The 13,088-nt window shown below is 38.8% G+C and overlaps 1 protein-coding gene across 1 annotated transcript in view; it reads right to left on the bottom strand.

Annotated features, from left to right (window-relative positions):
* LOC121413968 (centrosomal protein of 162 kDa-like) overlaps window positions 1–13,088 on the bottom strand; it is a 35,731-nt gene that overhangs the window by 11,220 nt on the left and 11,423 nt on the right. Inside the window, 14 exon segments of the mRNA XM_041606995.1 lie at window positions 260–421; window positions 2,227–2,376; window positions 4,105–4,252; window positions 5,255–5,367; window positions 6,412–6,558; window positions 7,330–7,587; window positions 7,805–7,935; window positions 8,503–8,695; window positions 9,626–9,882; window positions 10,223–10,408; window positions 11,445–11,511; window positions 11,513–11,598; window positions 12,347–12,377; window positions 13,017–13,063. Of these exon segments, the coding sequence (XP_041462929.1) occupies window positions 260–421; window positions 2,227–2,376; window positions 4,105–4,252; window positions 5,255–5,367; window positions 6,412–6,558; window positions 7,330–7,587; window positions 7,805–7,935; window positions 8,503–8,695; window positions 9,626–9,882; window positions 10,223–10,408; window positions 11,445–11,511; window positions 11,513–11,598; window positions 12,347–12,377; window positions 13,017–13,063 (1,976 nt within the window).

The following is a 13,088-nucleotide window of genomic DNA, read 5'->3' as shown; positions in this document are numbered from 1 at the left end:
TTTACTAGATGAAGATTTTATAATATAATATAATTCATTACATAATTCAATACAATGTACTTTCACATTAACATTGTATCTTAATGCATGTATTACCAGTGGAGGGTAAATTTTCTACGGGTCTTTTTTAAAGATACATCAATAAATGAATGAATCTGAAAATGAATGGAAATGTGGCACTGAATTCTTTTTTCAAATACCACAAAACAATAGCTATGATATAGAAGAGTATGTGAAGAATGAAGGAATTTTTTTCTACCTTGTTAGGACCACTCTTAAGTTGTTCTTTCAGTTCTACTATTTGATCATCTTTCTCCTTTAGAGCCGCTGCATCCCTGTCCAAGAGTTCTTGATTTTCGGAGTACCATCTAACCTTCTTTTGAAGGGATTCCATCTCACGCTCATACTTCACCTGCAACTCCTGGAAAAATAAATGTTTTGGGTTTTTTTATGTTTCAACGTAATGCGCTTAGTAAATGTGCATGCGATACGTGTATGGCTTACTGGCTGAAATGAAATGCGCATTGATGCTGCAGATAAGATGTGCGTTTGAAAGGATTTTCCTTTCGCTTTCAAAATTTTCCTTCTTATTAACATAGATTTACCGTAAGTAACGGTGTATTAACCGCACCCGTGTATTAACCGCACCCCCAACTTTGGACTAAAAAAAAAAAAAATACTTCTCACATTTACATGCATATTTGAGGTACGAAGAAACAAAAACTAAGTTTAAGATTTCAAAGTTAAGTATCCAAAGAGATTACCGGTATGCGGAAATCTGCTGTTCTTGATCAATTCATCTACAAATGTTAGAAAGAAAGAACGGTCCCGCCAATATTGGCCACTTACACACTCACTCACAGTCACAGTGTACACACACACAGAACTGCCATTTCATTGCAAACTACATACAGTAGCAGTCATGCCAATACATCTTATCAAATTATGATCTGTGTCTTTCCCAGCGTAGGAGGAAGAAACATTCACATTTCTTGCATCACAACCTCACAATCACTTTCAGAAATTTGATGTTTTAGCATGAATTTTGGATACGGGATTACAGGAAAGTTCAAGAAACAAAGAAATTGACATTTTTTTCCAGTTGTTTTTTACGGCTTCGTGCCGTCTCTCTCGTGCGTGGTTTACATGGTATCTTATGAAGAGCAAACAGGAAGGAAAAAAACGAGCTGGCGCGAAACGAAACTTTTAATAGCGCCAGCTTAAGTCGCACTAACCATATTACAACGCAATCTCTAAGCTCACTCAACTCCCGCTCAGCGGTGACAAAATTTTACCGAGTATGCTTGGCGTCCCTTTTAACTTAGCCAGGGAACTTCACTACTTTGAATTGAGAATAAAGTCAAAATTAGTGTCATGAAGGTGGGTGCGTTTGTTTTTGACAATATCTAATTAAGATCGTAATAATTGCTTCCCATTACCCGCGGCTCATACCCCTGTAAACGACATTGCCTGGGCGGCTACGCCCGGCCACTCGATGTGTTGTGAACTGGCAGACATCGTACATGTACGGGAGGGGTGACTGCGGCCGGCTCAAACCCGTCATCGTGTATAAACCGCACCCCCGACTTTTGCTTCTATCCCGCCGAGAAAAAGGTGCGGTTAATACACCGTTACTTATGGTACTTAGAAAAGACTACTATTGTTTGTATTTTCACTAAAGTCTGAGGCATTGTACAACATAAATTGCGAATATTCTTATTCATGCAATGATGCAACATTTCGTGTTTGGTGAGAGAAAGAGACACTCTATTCAACTGGGCTAACACATTGCTGAATAGAGCATCTTTCTTTCACCTTATGCAAAATCTCGCACCATAGCCTATTCGCTACATGTATAATGAGGAATACCATACAAGGAAAACAAAACTTGTGGTCTTTACAGATAGGTAGTTTTCCTGTACAGGTGTTTGCTAAAGTAGATTTAGCTGTATTTGCTGCTCTTTCATAAATGGGGCTCCTAATACATGTATATCTAATCTTACTATTAGCTTCAGAAAATGTACTTCAAACAATACATTTTCAGTACCAGAACCAGTTTCTTCAAGATGTGGGAAACAAAACTGTCCGCCTAGCAGAGCTTGGGTGAAAAATTTAATACGTTTGCTATCTCTTATAGTATCAATTCTTTACTGGGGTATGAACTAGTTGGGCGAGGGGGGGGACACACTTTCAAAGTATTACATACTTGCTACAAATCTCACCTACCTTGAATTCAATATTTTTGCCATCTCTCATAGAATTCAGTCTTTCTTGTTGCCTAGTCTTCTCTCTGACTAGCTGTTCAATGTGGGCTTCAAGTTCTTTCTTCTCCTGGGTCAACTGTCTAGCATCCGCTCTTAATGTAGCTTCACAAACCTTTGCATTTACCGATAAAGATACAATCAATCGTTCAATTAAGTACACCTGGAAGTTTGGTGAATATCTTTTCTTGTCATGCATGGGCCGCGGAAGACACACATCACTGGCTCTTTCGGTCATTTCCTTCAGGTGCAAGAAGCAGTCAGCAACACACATCATATGTACAAGCTATTACAGTAAACGTTGTGCACGTGCCCAAAATGCATCAAGTGTGCACTGGGCGTTCGCAAGTCACAAAAAATCATCGCCCGCAAGATGGCACCATTTCATTATACAGGACATGGATGGATGAGGTTGCCATATATAGGGCCGATGCACTACACATGAATGGCTGAATATATACATGTACATGAATTAACACATTACAGCAGGTAGCACGTAGGTAAGTTTAACGTGATCAGTCATGTTTTTATTGGAAGGGCTACTTTATAGAACCTCCAGTCCTGCCTTAATCTACAACATTACAGAAGTTTGATCATTGCAGTGAATGAGATTTCAGGGCTTTCTTTTTTGTGCGTGTGCTCTTATGAGCATTTCGGGGGCAATATCGTCTCAAGCACCACACAATTTTTCCTGATCAGCAATGTACAGTATATCTTCAATGGATGGGATTGGAGAAACCATCTCAGAGTACTACGTAGATACCGTCTTGATAATAATGCATCTACTTTAAAACATGTAGTGCATGTGTGCAGGAGGACTTCAGAATAACAAGTATGATAAGAAATTTACTAGTTTCTACTTAGACTGGAGAATCATACACTGCGCACAGAATTTCATGGATGGGACCTCACACATGTATGACTGACATAATATTTGAGGTGCTTTGTCACATTTTGAATGTGAGGCAATTTGCGAAGCAGACATCCTCACAGTGGACTTTTTTACTCTGTAAATGTCTTCTATAATCCGCTAAGAGACGTTGTTATAATTAATTAATTGCCAATAAGCAGGCTATCCTGACTTAAGCCAGGAATGTTTCTAGAGACTTGTCATCTTCTCTACCCATTGCTGCCAAGACTTCTCAACTCTTCTGCTCTAAGTCATCACATCTCATCTCAAGGACTTAACCTTATCTCACAACAAATTCACTCTATACTCTCAGATATGTCCTCCTCTTTCAATTCTCTCTTTCAAAACAGAGTCAGTCTGATCCATTAGTCTTTTCTCATTGACTTCCTGTTATTCCACCACCAGTCAGCTATTAGACTGACTAACGACAAAGTGAAACATAAGCCTCCTCTACGTTATCTGTTTTATCATGCAAACCTTCAAACATCACCAGATGACCATTGGTTGTATCGATATTTAAAATGAGATAGAAGGCATCTGACAGTTGTCAATGATTGTTTCACCCTTCTGACCTGATGGCACAATTCATTACATATAATATCCAAAACCATCGGAACACATGCATCTATTGGTAAAGAAAAGCTGGTACAGTATGTTGGCACATGCTAGACGCTTGCATTAATTCAAGTTTCTCACATTAACATCACCACCATAATCACCATCATCACCACCACCACAATTGAAATTTGTGAGATAAATCCCTTTTTTTGAGCAAGTGCCATGAGCGCCCAGCTGAGGCGGATCCGGCGCTTTACAAGAACCCATCATCACCACTACCACTACCACCACCATCACCACTACCATCATCATCATCACCATCATCATCATCATCATCAGCATTATCATCATCAACATCATCATTCACTCTCATACCTCATGTTCTTTGATCTCTGCCTGTAATTCTGCTATCTTTCCTGCTCCCAGTACAGCTGTATTCCCTGCAGCTATCTCTTGCTGTATCCTATCGCCTGTGATGATGCCTTTGTTCCTCAATGCTCTATCTTTCATCTCCATCAGCTCTCTTTTCAGAAAGAAAAGCGAAAGTGAAAGATTGTGGCCCGTATCCTGAAGTCGGGTTTAACTTAAACTCAGGTTTAAAGTTGTGGTCTAAGTATGGACAGCCAATTGTTACATAATCACTAACAGTAGAGATATTATACTTCAGCTCATTCGGCTCTCAAATCATTCATAATTGTGTAGGAAGTATAAATAGATGATTGTCTCCACCATTGATGAATCAGGAAAGACCACAGTAAACACAACAAACATACAACTTAATAATAAATTTTGATACTTATGGCTTCCCATACTTAAACCACAACTTTAAACCTGAGTTTAAGTTAAACCCGACTTCAGAATATGGGCCTGTGGGTCCAAGTCCACCCATATCAATGTAGAGAAGAGTCCTATCCTTTTCACATTGAGAACCCACTGTGCTATTCATATAAATGAGATACCGAACATTAACTCTAATAATAATATTAATAATTGGGTGGTAGTTCCAATTATGAATATATAGTCGATCCCTTCAATATGGGTGTCAAATTCCATGGTAGAGGCAAGTTTCAAGATAATCCACCTAAAATTATCACAAGAGCAAAACAAGATGGATGGTCATCAGAGAAACCAACAGTCAGCCTAAAAATATTACGTCTCCCTCACACACATATCTTAGGTGGAGGCATTGAGACAAGAGATCATTAGTTTAAAGGATTTGTTTAACTTCATTCAGGATCTAACATATTCATTTTCTCTTGCAGCTAATGCTGTAATCATAATTGCAGAGACAGCAATCCCCCCCCCTTGAGATTCTAAGCTAATTGGTCATTCAATTGCTGCGATAATGATGACAAAAGTCATTTGCATCAACATGGACTGTTAAGTTAACAATTTCAGGGATTCCTCCAGGTACACTATTTTATGCATTGACAGCATGTACAGCCCCCAAGGCTCAGATTTTTCCACACTTCCACAAAGTTACCCAATCCCTTTCAGTCAGGAAAAAATGTTTCACACACTGTACCTTAAGTTGCCGACTTCTGTTTGTAGTCTCTGGTTCTCTTTGAACATCCTTGCCTCGTTTTCTTTGTTGCCTCCTTGGAGTTTCTTCACCTCCCCAAAGAGTCGTTCATTCTCCTGAAAACAATACAAAATATATTCATAATGATGATCTTTCAGGCAGAACCCAAGGTGAGCATCTACATTTGAGTTAATGTATGCTCGCTCACCTTGGGTTCTGCCTGAAAGATCATAATGATGATCTTTCAGGCAGAACCCAAGGTGAGCGAGCATACATTAACTCAAATGTAGATGCAACATTCTTCTGGTAAATTAAGCATTGTTTTAGACAGTGAGAAAGGGTCACAAACCAATATATTGAACGCATTTCCGATTTAAATTCAATGAGGTCCAATGGGGAGAGCCACATGGTAATTTGAGTGTCAATCCTACACGTAAATAATCTTTGATTGTCCTTAAAATCTATTGCACCACTTATATGACTCATACTCAGCTGAAGTAAGTAATGGTAAATGATTGTTCGACAATGTGGAAGAAGATGTATATCACCATAACATGGCATTCCAGCTGGTAACCAGATGCCCTTATATGCAATACCAAGCAGCCCTAATAGAAATTAAATTCAGTTTTGTTGTGGAAAAGCTGGAAAGCGATGGCCATTGCCAAAGCCAATGCCGGACTGTCAGAGGCCAAGGCCAGGACTATACGTCCGAGGCCAAGACTTCAAAACTCTAAGGGTAAGGCCAAGACCAAGGACCATTTCACAAAGGACTAACAAATCTTCCTTATTTTAGCAACTACCATAGTAACAGGGCTCAGCAGCCAATATCAATCATGGTTTAAATGGTAGTTCCCATAATGGTAAGCTTACCATAGTTGTAACTCTTTATGAAACGGTCCCCAAGACCATGGTCTCTGGTCCCTTTTCATAAAGGCTAGTTATAATAACAAATGCATAATTTCTATAATAAATTCACTAGCAGCCAATCAGAGTGAAGGATTTCAGTAGCTTTTACACGTTATTGTAACTTTGTTATCATAACAAGTTCTATGGAAAGGACCCTAGGTGTCTGAAGCCTGAAGCTACATAATTATCCTTGAGACTGACCTTGAAGGGCAAAACACTGAACAATAACTCAATTGCACACATTTTTTCCTAACCTGTTGGTATCCTTGGAGCAATGTCTCTTGTTGGACGATCTCTCTCTGCATCAGTTTGAGTTGCTCCTCTTGGCTCACTCCTTCTGGCGTTTTCCCTGAAACCAACTCTCTTCTACGGGCCTTGTCCTGATCATCCTGGCTATTCAGCTAAAAGGATAATGATGATCAGAGTCACAAACAATGATGTCAACAAAAGATGCTAGAATTCCATGTCAAATCTGCCACAAGCCAATCAAATGGCACTATTACGGTAGCTTACAACAATGTTGCTTATAATTATCAATAAAAAGCTTTATGTAACAAAGCCCTGGACTGGTATTCTCAACGAGTGTCTCAAGTAAGACAATAGTGGCATTCTTTTTTTAACGTTATTTGTAACCTTTCACTTTTTTTACAAATTCATTACGATTTGAAACCAAGAGAGACTGCACTCCAGATATAGTAAATTATTTTCAATTATCAACCTAAATCTAGATGTGCATGTTGGGTCAAGCAATAAAACTATGGTAAACTGTGAATGCTCAAAGTGTCACCTACATCCATTACACCTCATTCTCATTTGCTCCTGAAGTATAAATTAAAGTTCATCAAGTGTGTTTATTACTCTTTTAATACTAAAGTTACTTCATAACATTTTATCATATCTAAAAGAGCTCTTGACATCAAGTCAAGATGACTACACACACTGTAAGTAAAAAAAAAGAAAAATAAAAGAGAGAGATTGCAGATATTGTGATGGGAAGCATTTTCCTGAAAGACAATGTATTGAAGAATAATAGCAGGCCCGCAGGTAGAAAAGTTTTTGAAACTGAAGTGGCTACCCTGGGTAAATATACCTATATCATTATTATCATCATAAGAATAATCCAAAATGAAACAATAAGTGACAACATTTGCCAAATAAAAGAACAAACTTACTTTTGCAACAAGAACAAAATTCTCTTGCTTTAGTTTAAAGATCTCCTTCTCATGCTCCAGTCTCAGCTGTGTCTCTTTGCGTTCATGCTCCTTCTGTAGGTCCGTTATCTCGGCTCTCATTTTGGCGTTGAGGCGTCTCTCCTCCTGCCACTGCTGCTGCCATTCATTCACCTCAGCGACCAGTGCCCTCTCACGAGATAGCGTGTGAAGTTTGGCCTCCCGCATGCTGGCAGAAAGGATAGGCTCTTCTGTGGATTGCTGAAAAAAAAAGAGAAACACAGAGATAGAGAGAAAGGGGGATGAGTTATGTCAGTAAATATGCTAAGATGTCACCGCATTGCTGTATAACTTTTAATTTAATATTATTCTAATTAGCACAAGAAATGTAAACCTCACAATTATTGTTTTTTATGCTTGCCTCAATTAAAACTTCCCTTTAAATCAATAAGGCTCTGAAATAGTTTCCCCTACTCACTTTAAGAGGTGGTGTGGTTCTCCTACCATCAGCAAACTGATCATGGAGATACGAAGCAAAGGATTCTACTGAAGCTAGAAGATGTCTCTGGGATTTATCATCTCTTCCGTTCAATGCTGGGATCTCAGAACCTGGAACAGATATGGAGATTCAGTGAGATGTGTCCAGTCACGTCTGGAACTACATAGCCTTTTGACAAGGTTCCACGGACGCAAGTGTTACAGGACTCTTTGGCATTACAGGTGGGTGTTTCATAAAGCTGTTCGTTAGTTAAGAGCGACTTTACAAACGACTGGTGAACCTTTCTGACGCGCAAAATAATCACCAACGAACATCGAATGGTGAATATCATTTACTCCAAGAAAGGTTCACCGGTTGTTCTTAAAGTCACTCTTACTTATGAACAGCTTTATGAAACGGCCCCCTGGGCTATAAACAAAAACAGATAATGGAAACCACAATCAGGTTATGTTTAAAGGTTTGGATGGTGGCATGGATAATTGTGGAAGAGGTTTATGGTACACCTGTATTGAGTCCTAAATGGACTAAGAAAAGTGGATGGAGGTAGGGGTGAAATACAGAGAAGAGAACGTGTAAGGTTGGGAGGTAGTATTCTCTTCTGAGAAGAGTGAAGTCCTTAAAAGGACAGATAAGCAAAAGAGCTGATATCCATGTAAAGAGACATACTAAAAACTCACCCTTGACCTTTTGCTTGCCAACATCGGCCGGTGACCAAGCAGCCTTCTGACCGGACTGCTTTGGTCCGTATCCTGAGCTCCTCACATGTGAATAGCGCCCTCTCTGTTTCGATGGAGTTCTTTTCTTGGACGCCGGCTTCCGCGCCAGAGAAGGCATGGGTTGGGCACTGTCGACGGACTCAATGTCGGCACCCTGGTGGAGGTAAACAAGAAAGATGCAGAGATTTTAATAAGGAGAAGAGAGAAATGAGTAAAACAAGCATCATAGTCCTGCCAGGGGATAGTTACTTGTGTTTTTCCAAACAATGATAATGGAGGTTCTTCTGCATGTGCTCATCAGTGCTGGCAAATTTCAATTCGCTGCGTCTCTAGCAGTGATTTCAATGTTTCAAAGGTTTAGTTTGTGTAAACTTACTACATGTAGATCCGGATTGACGATGACTAACCTTGACTTCAATCATTCCTACAACTACATTTTACCTGATTTTAGCTATAACAGGGCCAGGGGGTGCTTCACAAATGATTCAATTATGGGCAATTCTGTAAAATAATCAACCTTTTTGTACATCCGACCCCCCCCCCCCCATTTTTCTCATGTTTTACTTCACATCATAAACTGACCAAGTCATGGTCATTTGAGAACACTACAGACTGTCAAAAGAACCAGAAATCAGAGAAAGGAAATTTCATGAAGGTCCCACATATGTGGGGTAGGACGTACATATTTTATGGAAATTGCCCTTGTGACTTAGAGTCTCACTTAAATTGCAAGTTGTTTGCAGTATAGAAGGCATCACCACATTGGTTAAAATCATTATTAGAGGGCTCACTTTTCTGTATTAACCAATAAGATTGCGCTTTACATATCGTGTACTTGGTGGCATTCAAGCATGACTCTAAGTCACACTATTTGTGAAACACCCTCCTGGGGTCTGTTTCATAAAGAGTTACAACTGTTGTAACTTTGCCATTACGGCAACTACCATGGCAACAGGGCTCAGCAGCCAATCAAAATCAAGGTTACCATGGTTGTTACCATAGAGGCAAAGTTACAACAGTTGTAACTCTTCATGAAACCTTTATGAAATGGGCCCCTGGTCTGTAATGAAGTACATGTGCTTACACTAGCCGGTTGAAGATCCATCCCTCTAAGAACAGGTGACGCAGGCTGAAGATTGAAACCTCTTGCCTCCCCACCTTCAGAGACAGGACTCAAAGCAAACCCTCTGGCCTCGGAGTCTGTACCATGGACATCAGTATCATGTGATCCAATCCCTGTCTCCTGATTGGCAGGTTGTAAATCAAACCCTCTCGTCCCTTGATCTTCCCTGGAGGGATAGTGTGCAGCCTCGAGACTAAAACCTCTGCTCTCATCTTGGGCTGGAGGCAAACAATGAGAGGAAATTTTACTCTTAGAATTAGTTGGAGGATATGAAATTCACTGGAATGAACCATTTCATACACATAAATGGCAAAACCATTGCCCCAAAACGAATTAACAGAACATAAATGCAGGATTTCCCAAGAATACTAGCATCCCTAATAAGAAGTTATTACGATTTTAATAAATATATTAATGATAATGATTTACAATTATAACATATGACACTATATTCAATACAGCTCGGTTGAAATAACCCTAGAGATTGTATTCATTTTTTCTTCCTGCATTGAAAATTCAATGATATAGAAAATCAGGACAAATGAATTATCCCCCTACCATCATTTTTAGAATGTCTTTCTTGATTTGCTTCGCGTAGTATATCTTCTACAGTGCGTTCCTTGATTCCTTTGTTGACAGAGTGATCCATGTCCTCACCAAGGTGTAAGGTAGGAGTGTCAGCGGCTTCCCTTAAGATCGCCTGGAGAGCTTCCAACTCTCCTGTAGTACCACCAGTACTTAGACCTGACAAGGAAGAAGGATAGAATAAAATGGCTGTCAATTCCTGAGCCTTGTTAAATAAGACTTTCCTGTCCTAACTGGAACCAGTGTTATCACATGATGGTAGGTGCTGGTCGGAACCTTCCAAACTCAAAATTGCTGACTGGTGCTCTAAAAATAAACATTAAAAATATATTTTTTGTGTTTAAGCCCTGAAAACTAACTAGTCTACATTCGCCCCTGAATCCATGTGGAATGCCATCGAGAAACCAAACTTTCACCATAACCCTGCTTGGCAATTTCAACATATGTAAGAATTACTATTAATGGTAAGTTCTCTGCCGCTTGGCCCGATGTGGCAGATTATATATCATTCATTCACTTATTTTCTGATAAGTAATTATAGATGACAAGAATGAGTTAGGGCATTACAAGGCCATGCCGGATGCATGCAAAATTCAGCCTCGAGAACTCAAACACTGTTATACCCTTTTTACACAGGCTAAAATTTCCTTAACCCCGTACTATAGGTGGGGCTAAATTGCCATTTAGCCCCACCTATAGTACAGGGTTAAGCTTAGCCCACTTTCTTTTTACACAGCATTTTTGCAAAGTGGGCTAACCCCACCTTTAGTACGGGATTATTTGGCCCTGCAAAAAAGCAGGGTTATCCCAGCAATTGCGGTGCTAAGAGCGATAGTACGGGGTTAAGATCGCTAGTGTAAAACGAAAGTGGGCTAAGCTTAACCCCGTACTATAGGTGGGGCTAAATAGCAATTTAGCCCCACCTATAGTACGGGGTTAAGGAAATTTTAGCGTGTGTAAAGTGTACGAGTGAAGTACTTGTACTACGAATGATCGACAAAAACCACTAGTCCGGGGTTAGCGAGTTTCGTGTGTAAAAATCAAGCATTCCTTATCCGGGGTTAGCAATAACAATTTGGCATGTGTGAAAAGGAAAAAAATAGTACGGGGTTAAGAATAGTACGGGGTTAGCGATAGTCCGGGGTTAAGAAAATCCTGTGTAAAAAGGGTATTAGAATAACAAATACCCACTTACCTCTAGTATCTGTAGGAGCAAGACCTGTTGGTCCAGAATTTAAGAAGCCTCCTCGATTGGTAGAAGGGGGCATCACCATGCCCGCCTGCGGGTGGAGATCTCCTTGGAGCTTTCACAGGACTAAGGGTTGTGTCAATCGTATCCAATAAAGCAACTGCAAGTTTGAAAATAAATATTATCATTGAACAGAAGGCTATTTAAACCTTCCGCTGTCAACTTTTGTTCATGAATCCATGAGGAAAGCCATCTAGAAACCAAACTTGAGTATTATTCTATCATTGTATATGTAAATTGTACACATGTTTTTTATTCAGCCATTGGCTGCGAGGCATGTTTTTAATAAACCATTATTGAATTAAATTGAATTCATTTGTTTTGAAATGCTGATTTATTTGATTATCTTTCACATAATAGCAAGAAAAGAGCTTTTGGACAGTGCAGTTGAATATACTTCAAATAAAAGTGGTGCTACACACATATACAAAATATATTCTTATCTTTATCAGTATCATGATTATTATTTGTTTTCAATAATGACATTATGCAATAATCTTTCTGAAGAAAATACAGAGTCATTGAAGAATGGAACAGATAATTTTTCACCAAAATCCAAAATAATAAGACCTGTAATTCAAGAGGCTATGATTTTTTTTTTTTACATAGAACAGATTCTCTACTTCTCTCTGTTCTATCAAATCATTATTAAAACATATGTGTAAGTTCAATATTCATGTCAAATGCGTAAATCTGCCGTAGACATTGAAGGAAATTTGTGATACCAATAGGACTTAGGAAAGGAATAATGCATGACATTACTGATGTGCACTAAGACAAGTAATCAAAACAAATCCAAATACTTTGAACACACAAGATTAGATTGTTTAGAAAGGATGACAGCTCACCTTTCCCTAGCATACCGCCATCAGATTGATCCTAAATAGTAGACACAAGGAGAAACCATGTGATATTCTGTAGAAGTAATATCTGTAATTCCCAAGTCTCTAAATTTAGTCTCAAATTTGTATAATGATGTATTCAGGCTTAATATGATTGTTTTTATTTATTTCTTTCCCTCTCATTCTACCTTTTTTAGAGCGCTAAGAGTCTTAACTGTAATTTGTACAATATAAACTTTTGGTATTTTTATTTCTATTAAAATATCCATAACATTCTGTATTCATATGGTACATGCAGAGGAGTATAATTCTAGTCGTCTGATTGAAACTTGCCAGTAAATGGTTCTGTTATCAATGTGGTTTTATTTTGATGAGTTTTGCAAGCCAGTTCCCACAAAGGTATGTGTACAATATGGAAACCGTACACTGTTAGATTAAACATGTCCAACCCAGTATATATACAAGGTTTCAATGATCAGACACAAATCATGACTTTTAATCTTTTAACGTGACTATACATTGACAAAAAATTCAAATTCAATTTGACAACAATTTTAGTCAATATGGCCAGTTCATACTTCTTAAACAATTTGTAAACTGGTAGGAGCTTTAGAAACAGCAGAATCCAGTTCACAGCAGTTTGAAAGTAAATGCAAAATTATTTGCTGGATTTTACCTTTTCATTTGGAGAAGACTTCTTTGCCGGAATATCATGTGCTTTACCTGATGTAGGAAAAAAAAAGCAAAT

The sequence above is a fragment of the Lytechinus variegatus genome, chromosome 4 (genome assembly GCF_018143015.1).
Source record: "Lytechinus variegatus isolate NC3 chromosome 4, Lvar_3.0, whole genome shotgun sequence".
NCBI lineage: Eukaryota > Metazoa > Echinodermata > Echinoidea > Temnopleuroida > Toxopneustidae > Lytechinus > Lytechinus variegatus.
Note: the sequence above shows the minus strand (reverse complement) of the source record. Positions and strands in the feature narration are given on the sequence as shown.